The sequence below is a fragment of the Aotus nancymaae genome, unplaced genomic scaffold, assembly GCF_030222135.1.
Source record: "Aotus nancymaae isolate 86718 unplaced genomic scaffold, 86718_ANA_hifiasm-v0.15.2.pri h1tg000028l, whole genome shotgun sequence".
NCBI classification, from domain to species: Eukaryota; Metazoa; Chordata; class Mammalia; order Primates; family Aotidae; genus Aotus; species Aotus nancymaae.
In genome coordinates, this window is record NW_026988441.1 from 36,985,680 (window position 1) to 36,997,322 (window position 11,643).

Below are 11,643 nucleotides of genomic sequence, written 5' to 3' on the forward strand. Positions count from 1 at the left end.
AAGCCGCCGTGGGGCAGAATGCAGCAAGCTCCGAGGATCATCCAGGGTCTGCAGGCCTGGAGAGCACACATGTGTCGGCGCCACCCCTGCAAACTCTGTCCCTCTCCTGCAGCGGATAAAAAGCCAGTCCGTGGGACAAAGGCCCGCGGCCGCGCCTGCGCAGAGCGCGCAAGGCTTCCGGGGCGCTCCCGGGACCCTGGCCGGGCCCCGCCTCCTGGCGCGGCGCGGTGTCGTCACGGAGTTGCCATGGCGTCGCTGAGCGGCCTGGCGTCGGCGCTGGAGTCGTACAGGGGCCGGGACCGCCTGGTGAGGCAGGGGCGGACTGGGGCCGGAGGTCCTAGAGTTTGGTCCAAGCTCAGAGACGGGGTAACTGAGGCCAGAGAAGGGACGGGGTCGCCCAGAATACCCCGTCGCAGTGGCCCCCTCCGTGCTAGGCTCAAACGCGGCGCCCTAGCGTTGGACATTGATTAATTGATTGAGACGGAGTCTCGCCCTGTAGCGCAGGCTGGAGTGCAATGGCTCGATCTCAACTCACTGGAACCTCCGCCTCCCGGGTTCCAGCGATTCTTCTGCTTCAGCCTTCCGATTAGCTGGGACTGCAGGCGTGTGGCACTATGCCTGACTAATTTTTTGTATTTTTAGTAGAGACGGGGTTTCACTGTGTTAGCCAGGATGGTCTCCATCTCCTGACCTCGTGATCTGCCTGCCTTGGCCTCCCAAAGTGCTGGGATTACAGGCGTGAGCCACCGTGCCCGACTAGCATTGGACACTTAGATCGTTTCTGCCAACCCAACCTGGCTAGACATTGACACACCGGCCATATTCCCGTGTTTGGACGTTTTGGATCTGACCAGGCCACTGAAGTCAGTCCCTGCGTCATCCTGAACAATCTCATGTTGGGATTTGGGATGTTGCAGGGCCCCGCAGTGGCTGGACATTCATTTCCAACCAGATCCCCTATAGTTGGGCATTTAGGTTGTTTCAGCCAACCTAGACCCAAGAACCCACCATTGCCAGGCCCCTGCTGTGCCTGAGCAGTGATGGGTTCCAACAAAATCCCTTGTAGTTGGTCATGGCAGATCCTTTCTGCCACCCCAGCCTGACTGGATGTTTACATACCAGCCAGATTCCCATTCCCATGTTTGGACATTTAGGATCTGACCAGGCTACTGTAGTTGGTCCCTGGGTTGTCCCAACCATCTCATGTGGGGATTTAGGATATTGTCAGGCTTTCCCTATGGCTGGACAGTTTTTTTTTTTTTTTTTTTTTTTTTTTTTTTTTTTAGATGAACTCTCGCTCTTGTCCCCCAGGCTGGAGTGCAATAATGGCGTGATCTTGGCTCATTGCAACCTCCGCCTCCCAGGTTCAAGCGATTCTCCTGCCTTAGACTCCCGAGTAGCTTGGATTACAGGTGCCTCACACCATGCCTGGCTAATTTTTATATTTGTAGTAGAGATGGGGGTTTCATCATGTGGGTCAGGCTGGACTTTAACTCCTGACCTCAGGTGGTCCACCTGCCTCTGCCTCCCAAAGTGCTGGGATTACAGGCGTGAGCTGCCACGCCTGGCTGGCTGAACAGTTTTAAGTTCCAATCAAGTCTCATATGATTGGGCATTTAGGTTATGCCATCCATGCCCCTGAGTTTGGACTCTTACCTCGTCCCCACTAGTCTCTTATGGATAGACATTTAGGTTGTACCAGGCGGTGTACTTGTGGCTAGGCATTTAGATTCCATTCAAATCTCTTATGATTGGGGGGGTTTTAACAAATCCCCCCCGAGTTGGACATTCGAATTGCAGTGTTTTGCCATTATAACGGGGCTGGAAAGGAATTACAGGTAAAAATAATAATAAGTAAAAATAGTAAAGGAACAAGCAATTTCTGAAAAGCAGGTAAACTAAAGATATAAGGGAGGCCCGGTGTGGTGGCTCACGCATATATAATCCTAGCACTTTGGGAGGCTAAGGTGGGTGGATTGCCTGAGCTCAGGAGTTTGAGACCAGCCTGGGTAATGTGGTGAAACCCTGTCTCTACTAAAATACAAAAAATCAGTTGGGCATGGTGGCGCGAGCCTGTAGTCCCAGCTACTCAGGAGGCTGAGGCATGAGAATTGCTTGAACCTGGGAGGCAAAGCAGTGAGCTGAGATCATGCCCTTGCGCTCCAGCCTGGGCAAGACTCTGTCTCCAAAAAAAATACAAAATAAAATAAAATAAAAATAAAATATATATATATATATATAGTGGAGATGACCTAGTTCACATGGCTCCAAATCACCTACTGAGTGGGTCCTTTCTCTCTAAAGTAATTCAAGCAAATTATCCTGTTGTGCATTGGGTTGAGGGCTGAACACCTGTGTCCAGTGGCCAGCACAGCCAAAGGCTTTGGTCCAGGCAGGTAGATGTAAATATACACTTTAGCTGCAGCTTCCTGCCACCTGGGAAAAGAAGGACCTGGGAGGTGGGAAGTAAGTTTTGTTTTCTTTGTTCCTGTCACATCTGTCCCCAAAGTCAGAGCCCTTCAATTACATGAGCAGTCACTCTGTTCCCCACAGTGTCTTCGGACAATGATGTCATGTTTCATTTGTCCCACCTACAAGTAAGTTTTTAAACTTTCAGCTTTTTTTTTTTGAGACAGGGACTCACTCTGTTGCTCAGGCTGGAGTGCAGTAGTGCGATTATAGCTTGCTACAGTCTGGAGCTCCTGGGTTCAAGTGATCCTCCAGCATCAGCCTCCCAAATAGCCATGACGCCCTGTTAATTTTAAAAAAAGTTTGGTAAGCTGGGCACGGTGGCACACGCCTGTAATCCCAGCACTTTGGGAGGCTGAGGCGGGCGGATTAATGTCAGGAGTTTGAGACTAGCCTGACCAACATGGTGAAACCCGGTCTCTACTAAAATACAAAAATTAGCTGGGTGTAGTGGTGTGCACCTGTATTCCCAGCTACTTAGGAGGCTGAGGCAGGAGAATTGCTTGAACCTGGGGTGGAAGTTGCAGTGACCCGAGATCGCACCACTGCACTCCAGCCTGGGTGACAGAATGAGACTTTGCCTCAAAAAGAAAAAAAAAAAAAAAAAGGTTTGGTAGAGACAGGGTCTTGCTATGTTGTCCAGGTTGGTCTCAAACTCCCTGGTCTCAAGGCATCTTCTCACCTCAAAGTGCTGAGGTTACAGGTGTGACCCACTGTGCCCCACCTAAACTTTCAACTTTTATTGTAAGTTTGTAGGTTTAGAATCTTCCACACCCTCAGGTCAGGCATGGTGACTCATGCCTATAATCCCAGCACTTTGGGAGGCCGAGGTGGGTGGATCTCTTGAGGTCATGGGTTCTAAACCAGCCTGGCCAACATGGCAAAACCCTGTCTCTACTAAAAATACAAAAATTAGCCTGACGTGTGGCACACTCCTGTAATCCCAGCTACTTGAGAGGCTGAGGCACAAGAATCGCTTGAACAGAGGAGGTGGAGGGGCTGCAGTGAGCTGAGATCATGCCATTGCACTCCAGCCTGGGCGATAGAGCAAGACTCTGTCTCAAAAAAAAAAACAAAAGAATCTTCCATACTCTTAATCCATCAGGTCCCGGGGTCAGGTGGGGGGTGATGCAGCTCGGGTCTGCTGAGCAGGAGGGGCATGCTGACTGCTTCTGGTTTCCCACAGATCCGAGTGCTGGGGTACTGCTGCCAGCTGGTTGGTGGGGTCCTGGTTGAACAATGTCCCGCCAGGTCCGAAGTGGGGACACGTCTCTTGGTGGTGTCCACCCAGCTCAGCCACTGCAGGACCATCTTGCGACTGTTTGATGACCTGGCCATGTTTGTCTACACTAAACAGTACGGCCTGGGGGCACAGGTAACAGGGTTTGTGGGGCTGTAGGGAGTGGGGTGCAGACCTCAGTGGACATTTAAAAAAATTTTTTTAGAGACAGGGTCTTGCTCTCTCATCCAGGCTGGAGTGCAGTGGAGTGATCATAGCTCGCTGCAGCCTGGAACTCCTGGGCTCAAGGGGTCCTCCTGCCTTTGCCTCCCTGAGTGCCGGGATTACAGGCATGAGCCACCGTGAGCGTTTGACAGTCTTGTCCCAAAATGCTCCCTGCGTGGGTAGTTTATTACTTTTTGTAATTTCACTTTCTTCTTTGAGAGGATCATATGTCCTCATTTTGATTTAAAATTTTTAAAAATAGCAAACATGTTCACACGTTCCAAAGGGGGATATAATTTTAAAAAACCTCCCTCCTTCCTGATCTTCCAGGCCTCCAGTTTTTCCCCACAGAGGCAGCCACTGTGGTCAGCTTCTTTTTTTGGAGACAAGGTGTCACTCTGTGACTTAGTCTGGAGTGCAATGGCATGATCTCGGCTCACTGCAACCTCCACCTCTAGGGTACAAGTGATTCTCTTGCCTCAGCCTCTCATGTAGCTGGGAATACAGGCAGCCCCCACCATGCCTGGCTAATTTTTGTATTTTTAGTAGAGACAAGGTTTTGCCATGTTGGCCATGCTGGTCTCGAACTCCTGACCTCAAGTGATCCACCTGCCTCGGCTCCCAAAGTGCTGGGTTGACAGGTGTGAGCCGCCGAACCAGGCGATCATTTCTTACCAGTCTAAAAAAGAGCTCCTTTCTCAGGACCACACAATGCTCTGCTCAGCAGATCCTGATTTATTTAACCCGTCTCCGGTTGACACATAGGGGCATGATTTCTAAGGTTCTGCTATTGCGACAGTGCTGCAGAGAGTAGCCTTGTCCCTGTGGCGTCCACCAAGCGTGCCAGCCTAGCTAGAGGGCCATCTTGCCCCCCAAGGGATGATCTCAGTGGCTGCATGGGCCAGCCTCTCAGCGTCATGCCCCTCCCTGGGCTACTCTGTCTGTTCTCTCGGTCCTCCCAGGGATCACCCCTCTGAGGCACTTGCTACTCAGATGCTCCCCACCCCGAACCCCCAGCCCTACCCCATTCAGCACCACATGTCCTTGGCCTGATCATCCCACATCACAAGTGTTGCTCTTGGCCGCCTTCCTGTTTTGCCACCTATGGCATCCTCCTTCATGTCTGGTGACTCCCGGAGACTCCTCCCTCCTCTATCCCCTCGGTGGAAGAGCCCTCAAGCAAGGGGTGGGGGCCCCTGCACCACGAGTATCCCTTGGCCAGAACAAAAGCCCCTTTTGTTGGGTTGCGGGTTTATATGTCTGCGTCCCTCCCTGCCCTGGTGAGCTCTGCCCCTCCCCAGAGTCTAGCCTGGACCCTCTGCTTCTCAGGAAACCCGGGTGGAATCAGCACATTGGGGCGGAGTCTGCCATCCTCAGCGAGGTGGGAAATGTGCCAGGCAGATGAGGGAAGCTGGAGTGAGGTTCAGAGCCCGGAGGGAGGCAGGATCATGACTGGCCAGAAGGAAGAGGAATCAGAAGAAGGAAGCAGCATCAGGATCAGTGGTGGGGGCAGGGAGAAGCTTCCTGGGAAGTCTAGAGGAGGGGAAGGGTGTGGCAGGCAACGAGGACAGTAAGGGTAGAGGGGGCGGGGCTCCGAGGGGCGGGGTTCCGAGGGGCAGGATCCCGAGGGGCAGGATCCCAAGGGGCAGGGTCCCTAGTCGGCAGCGGAGCTCCAGTCCTGGGAACCAGGCCCCAGCGCTGTGCACCTATAGCCTCTACGGGTCCTGCCTCCCTGGCTCTAGGTGGTCGTTAAGAACTTGGGGCAGAGGGTATGGGTACCGTGCAGGACCAAGAGCCTGCCTGCATGTGCATTGCAATTCGAGGGCCTGAAGGACCATCCCTGCCGGAACTGGGGCCGATGACTCCCTGAGAGCCTCTGTGTGGCTGTCTGTATCACGGAACGGTAATTCGCTCGGGGTTGAGGGAGGCGATGCAAGCCTTTCAGCTCTGTGCCTGTCTTGTGGTCAGCACTGGGCATGCGCTGGCTGACAGGGTGGCATACCATCTCAGCCTGGTCAGGGTTCCCTGCGAGCCGCCTCTCATGCTCCCTGCCTAAAGTCTGGCATCAGAGGTCCTCGCCCATGCAGGAACTGAAAGCCTTGGGGGAGGAAGGCTCTGATGCAGGGCTCCCGACTTGGCTGAACATGGGAATCCCCTGGGAACGTGAGAATTCCCGGTGCTGGGGCCTGCCCCAGGCTGAGTGACACAGAATCCTCACGGCTGGCATCGGGCATGGGGTTTTGGAAGCTCCGCAGAGGACTGCACTGCACAGCTGAGTTGAGACCCTCCCTCCAAGGGGGACTGAACACCGTGCTGCTGAGACGCAGGAATCAGGCCCGTGCGGGAACCCCAGGCCCAGAGCCTTTCTCCTGCGGGCAGGCCACAGACAGCCTGCTGGGCCGGGATGCTGCCCAGGGCCCAGGGTCAGGAAATAGCTCACTGCTACCTGGCATGGCTACAGGGTTAAAATGGGCAGTGGGTAAGTCTGACCCCAGGCCCCCTCTGCTCCTGGTCCTACAGGAGGAGGATGCCTTTGTCCGCTGGGTGTCCGTCCTAGGGAACCTGGCTGACCAGCTCTACTACCCCTGTGAGCACGTCGCCTGGGCGGCTGATACCCGGGTCCTCCACGTGGACTCTTCCCGGTGGTGGACATTGAGCACAGCCTTATGGGCCCTCTCTCTGCTCCTGGGGATTGCCAGGTAAGTGTCATGGGCCAGAAGGGAGCACCCAAGGTCCCTGAGCAGGCCTCCTTACCAGAGTGGCAGTGGCTCCCGCAACAGCGTTGGCTTCAGACTGAGCGATCCTTGCCTCATAGAGTTTTCCTTGGAGTTTTTGTTGTTTCTTCCTTTTGTTGGTGTATTTGTTTCGAATAACTGCCGGAACGAATTACCATAACTGTAGTGCTGAGCAAGAGAAACTTACTATCTTAGGATTCTGAAGGCTAGCGGTCGGAACCCTCCTGGGCTAGTGTCAGCAGGGGCTGGTGCCTTCTGGAGGCCCCAGGGGAGGTCTTGGATTTTCCAGCTTCTAGAGGCCACCTGCATTCCTTGATTCATGGCCCCTTCCTTCCTCTTCCAAGCATGACCTCTGGGCCATGCCTCTCAGGGTCACACCTCCTTCCCCGATTCTCATTCTCCTTCCTCCCTCCTATAAGGACCTTGTGAGACATCTGGACCACCTGGATGATCCAGGGTCATACTTCTTAAGATCTTTAGCGTAGGTCTGGTGTGGTGGCTCACGCCTGTAATCCCAGCACTTTGGGAGGCCAAGGCCAGCAGATCACTTGAGCCCAGGAGTTTGAGAACGGCTTGGCCAACATGGCGAAACCCTGCGTCTACTAAAAATACAAAAAGTAGCCAGGCTTGGTGGCACAACCTGACTGAGGCAGAAGGATTCCTTGAATCTGGGGAGGCGGAGGTTGCAGTGAGCCAAGATCACGCTACTGCACTCCAGCCTGGGCAACGTGCAGAGTCCCCATATACCCCCATCCCCACACACACGGCCTCCCCCACTTCTGGCATCATCCCCATGGTGCACTGGTTACAACTGATGACTCTCCATGGACCCATCGTCACCCCAGTGCATAGCTCCGTTACAGTTCACGCTTGGTTCTGGGCATCCTATGGGTTTGGGCATTGACACATTTCCACGCTTGCAGTATCAAATGGAATTCCATGCCCGTCAAAGCTGTGCTCCGCCTGCTGCAGCATTCTTGTTTAGGGCACGTGGTTTCCCATCATTTCTCTGGTTTGGGGTGAGCACGGAGAATGGGTGGGAGCATTCCATGTGCACTTATCATGACCAGACATCTGTCCTAAGGCCCAGGGCTGCCAGGGCATCAGCTGGGAGGCTGCTAAATGGAGATGTAAGGTTCCGGTGCCCAGGGCTTCAGATTCTCTTTCTTGAGACAGTCTTCCTCTGTCGCCCAGGCTGGAATGTGGTGGTGCAATCTCAGCTCACTGTAACCTCTGCCTCCCAGGTTCAAGTGATTCTCCTGCCTCAGCCTCCTGAATAGCTGGGAGGCATCTGCTGCCACACCCAGCTAAGTTTTGTATTTTTAGTAGAGATGGGTTTTCACCATGTTGGCTAGGTTGGTCTCGAACTCCTGACCTCAGGTGATCTGCCTGCCCCGGCCTCCCAAAGTGCCAGGATTACAGATGTGAGCCACTGTGCCTGGCGGAGCTTCTGATTCTGTGGGTCTGGGGAGGCCAGGAATCGGTGTTTTGCCCCAGTCCCCCAGGAGGTACCTACCTGATGTACCACTGGCACTATCCTGTGTCTTGCACCCTGGGTACAGGGTGGTCGGAGATGTGACCAGGCCCTGGCCATTCTGGTCAGGAGGTCACAGTCACAACCCAGCACACCCCATGGCCGAGGTTGGAGAGTGCAGGTGCCTGGTGGAATGGGCCGGGTGGGTGCCATGCACGGCCGCAGAGTCCCCTGAGAGCACAGAGGCTGCCCACCAGGTAGCCCCTTCCTCAGCCTGCAGATGGCAGCCTTGGGGGCCCAAGGGGTCATCCACATAGGTCTAGTCAGTGTCCAGGGTACGTGTGCAGGGGGTGCTGGCATGGCACTGATTTGGGCCTTTCCACACAGAGCAGACCAGGCAGCCAAGGCCCAGAGGGGAAACAACATCCCCAGGCCTGTCCAACTGCAGGCCCCTTGGCATCCTCTTCTGTCTAGGACTCCGTGCCGGGCTGTGAACACCTCAACAGGGCTTGATGTTCCTTTGAGCACTTGCCAGTGGTTTGCAGAGGCTGGGCCGGGCCCTGGAAGGCCATGTCAGAAGAGCAGGATGTTCCTGAATGTGATGCAGATGTCCCCGGCAGGACAGGGCTGTGTTAGGAATGAGTCCCAGGGAACCCGAGGCACAGCCCGGAGGGCACGGGACTGAGGGGGCAGGGAGAGGGCACGTCACTTATCTGATATGTGGCCCTTGTCCCAGACTGTAAGGGGATGCCCCTGTCCCAGACTGTATGTCTGGGGCCAGCGTTGTGGAGCTAACCCTCCTGCTCCCCCGGGGGCATCCTCCCTCCGGCTCTGGTGCCGCAGGTCCCTGTGGGTGCTGCTGAAGCTGAGACAGAGGCTGCGGAGCCCCACAGCGCCCTTCGCCAGGTAGGAGCCCGCGGTCACCCAGCAGGAAGGCCCACTCCCTCAGCAGGCGTGGGATCCTGGCTCAGAGCTACCCCTGTGCAGGCCCGTACTGAGGTCTGTTGTTCACAGGTCATCGGGGTCTCACCTCAGCCTCCAGTGTGTGGTGGTACCTTTTACAGATGGGGAAACTGAGGCTTGCTTGAGCGAGGACTCCAGGGCTGAGCCTTCATGACTGCGCCCCCAGCTGGAGAGAATGGTCAATTTCCTGAGGGTTATGGCCATTGTCATTGTTGCTTTTTCTTTTTCGAGACAGGGTCTTGCTCTGTTGCCCAGGCTGGAGCACAGGGGTGCGATCTCAGCTCACTGCAACCTCCACCTTCCGGGCTCAACTGATCCTCCTGCCTCAGCTTCCCTAGTAGCTGGGATTACAAGCATGCGCCATCATGCCCAGCTGATTTTGTATTTATTGCTCCTGGGGTTCCCCCGTCCCTCCACACCTCCCGAAGTGCATTTGTGCTTTTTGTTTTTACAAGGGACCCCCATCTCCGGGTGTTCAGGAGGAGGACTGAGGTGTGGATTTGAGGACTGGGACCCAGGTCCCTGCCCTGTTGATGCTTGGTTTGGGAGGTGGTGATGGGGACTCAGTCCCTGTGGAGGGTCAGGGAGGCCACCTCGGCCCTGCCAGCTCCTCCCACTGGCAGGCAGGGGCTGTGGCCACTCACTTCCTGCCAGAGGCTCAGGGCTGCCCGGGCCACACAGGGCATGTAGGGGCTTGGGAAGGGCAGGTGGGCAGGTGTGAGCGTGAGTGTGAGCTGCTCCTCTCTGCCCATAGCGCACTGGCCCGGGGCAAGCGGAGGGCCGTGGAGGCGCAGATGCAGTCGGAGATGCTGTCGCTTCTCAGCAACTTGGCTGACCTGGCCAACGCCGTGCACTGGCTGCCCCGGGGTGTGCTGTGGGCCGGCCGCTTCCCGCTGTGGCTGGTGGGCCTCATGGGCACCGTCTCCTCACTCCTCAGCATATACCAGGCGGTCCGGGCTGGTGGCCAGGCCGAGGCTGCCACCCCCTGACGCTGCCTGAAGAGCACAGGGACACAGCTAGAGCCCACGGAGGGCCCCTCTCTGCAAAGCAGAAGATGCCGGGGCAGGGGCTGGGGCTCTACGGCTGCCTGTGGCGAAACCCGTGGGCAGGGTGGGAGGAAGGACTGATTCAAGGTCCCCCCCAGACCCCAGCCCAGAGCTACTGAGCAGGACAGTTTTCAGCTGTCAAAGACTTCAGCAGCACCTCCCACCCACCAGCTGGAGTCTTATATCCAAATAAAGGTGAACCGGAGGAAGCCCGTCGTGCCTTGGAAAACTGGAATGGAAATCAGTTAAATGTTGTGGTGCTGGTGCCTGGCCAAGGGGTGAAGTATATTACACTGGTGGCTCCTGGCCCCTTACCCTCCACGGGATGGAGCCACTGTTGGAAAGCACACTTCTCCAGCCCGCCTTCAGGAACACTCTTGGCCTGGTAGGTCCCCTCCATTTCTGAGCAAGTGTTGCCCACAGACCCCAAGTGGCCTTGAGCCATAGAGGGCTGTACTCTACTCCCCACAGTCCTGGGCACACGGGCCAGAGGTGCCACCTCCTGTCAGGCCACCTTAGGGTGTGGCCTCACACCACTATGCTGCAGACCCGGAGCGTTTTCAGGGCTCCAGGCTGAGACTGAGCAACACACACTGGCATCGCTGAAGACACTTGGGGTTCCCATCTCAGCCAGCGTGTGGTGGGATGGGACGAGGGCACCTCTTAGTCTCTGGCAGGCGCTGGGGCACAGCACAGCCCAGGAACACGACAGGCAGTGTGTGTGTCCTTGGGCCTCATGCGGTATCAACTACACTGCTTTTTCATCTTTTTGACACTGAATCTCACTGTCACCCAGGCTGGAGTGACAATGAGATACAATCATAGCTTCACTGCAGCCTCGAACTACTGGGCTCAAGGGATCCTCCTACCTTAGCCTCCCAAATAGCAGGAACTGCAGGCATTTATCATGCTCAGATAATTTTTTTTTTTTTTTTTTTTTTTTTTGAGACGGAGTTTCGCTCTTGTTACCCAGGCTGGAGTGCAATGGCGCGATCTCAGCTCACTGCAACCTCTACCTCCTGGGTTCAGGCAATTCTCCTGCCTCAGCCTCCTGAGTAGCTGGGATTACGGGCACGCACCACCATGCCCAGCTAATTTATTGTGTTAGTAGAGACGGGGTTTCACCATGTTGACCAGAATGGTCTCGATCTCTTGACCTCGTGATCCACCCGCCTCGGCCTCCCAAAGTGCTGGGATTACAGGCGTGAGCCACTGCGCCCGGCCTCTCAGATAATTTTTAAATTTTTTTGTAGAGACAGGGTCTCGCCATATTGCCCAGGCTGGTCTTGAATTCCTGGCCTCAAGCGACGTGCCTGCCTCGGCCTCCCGGAGTACATCTGTGCTTTGTTTTGTTTTTACAAGGAAGACACTAGGTGGCTATGAGCAGCTGGCAGGCCAGGGACTGCTCAGGGTCACACAGGTGCAGGATACCGCATCTGTGGGGGCTCCTTCTGTCCAGGACTCATGAGTGGGCCAGGCTTGGTGGGTTTCCCCTTTCTCTTCCTTGTCGGG

General features: G+C 55.5%; 1 protein-coding gene across 2 annotated transcripts; it reads left to right on the forward strand.

Annotated features, from left to right (window-relative positions):
• The first annotated feature begins 223 nt into the window (after positions 1-223).
• PEX11G (peroxisomal biogenesis factor 11 gamma) lies at positions 224-11,040 on the forward strand. Of its 2 annotated transcripts, XM_012436204.2 has the most exons (5): positions 224-306; positions 3,656-3,844; positions 6,434-6,612; positions 8,966-9,028; positions 9,840-11,040. In XM_012436204.2, the coding sequence occupies exons 1-5, from the start codon at positions 247-249 to the stop codon at positions 10,072-10,074; spliced, it is 726 nt and encodes a 241-aa protein (XP_012291627.2). In that variant the 5' UTR covers positions 224-246; the 3' UTR covers positions 10,075-11,040. The 2 variants fall into 2 exon arrangements, with proteins under 2 accessions (XP_012291627.2, XP_012291628.2); XM_012436205.2 differs by lacking the exon at positions 8,966-9,028 and having other exon boundaries at positions 238-306.
• Positions 11,041-11,643: the final 603 nt, after the last annotated feature.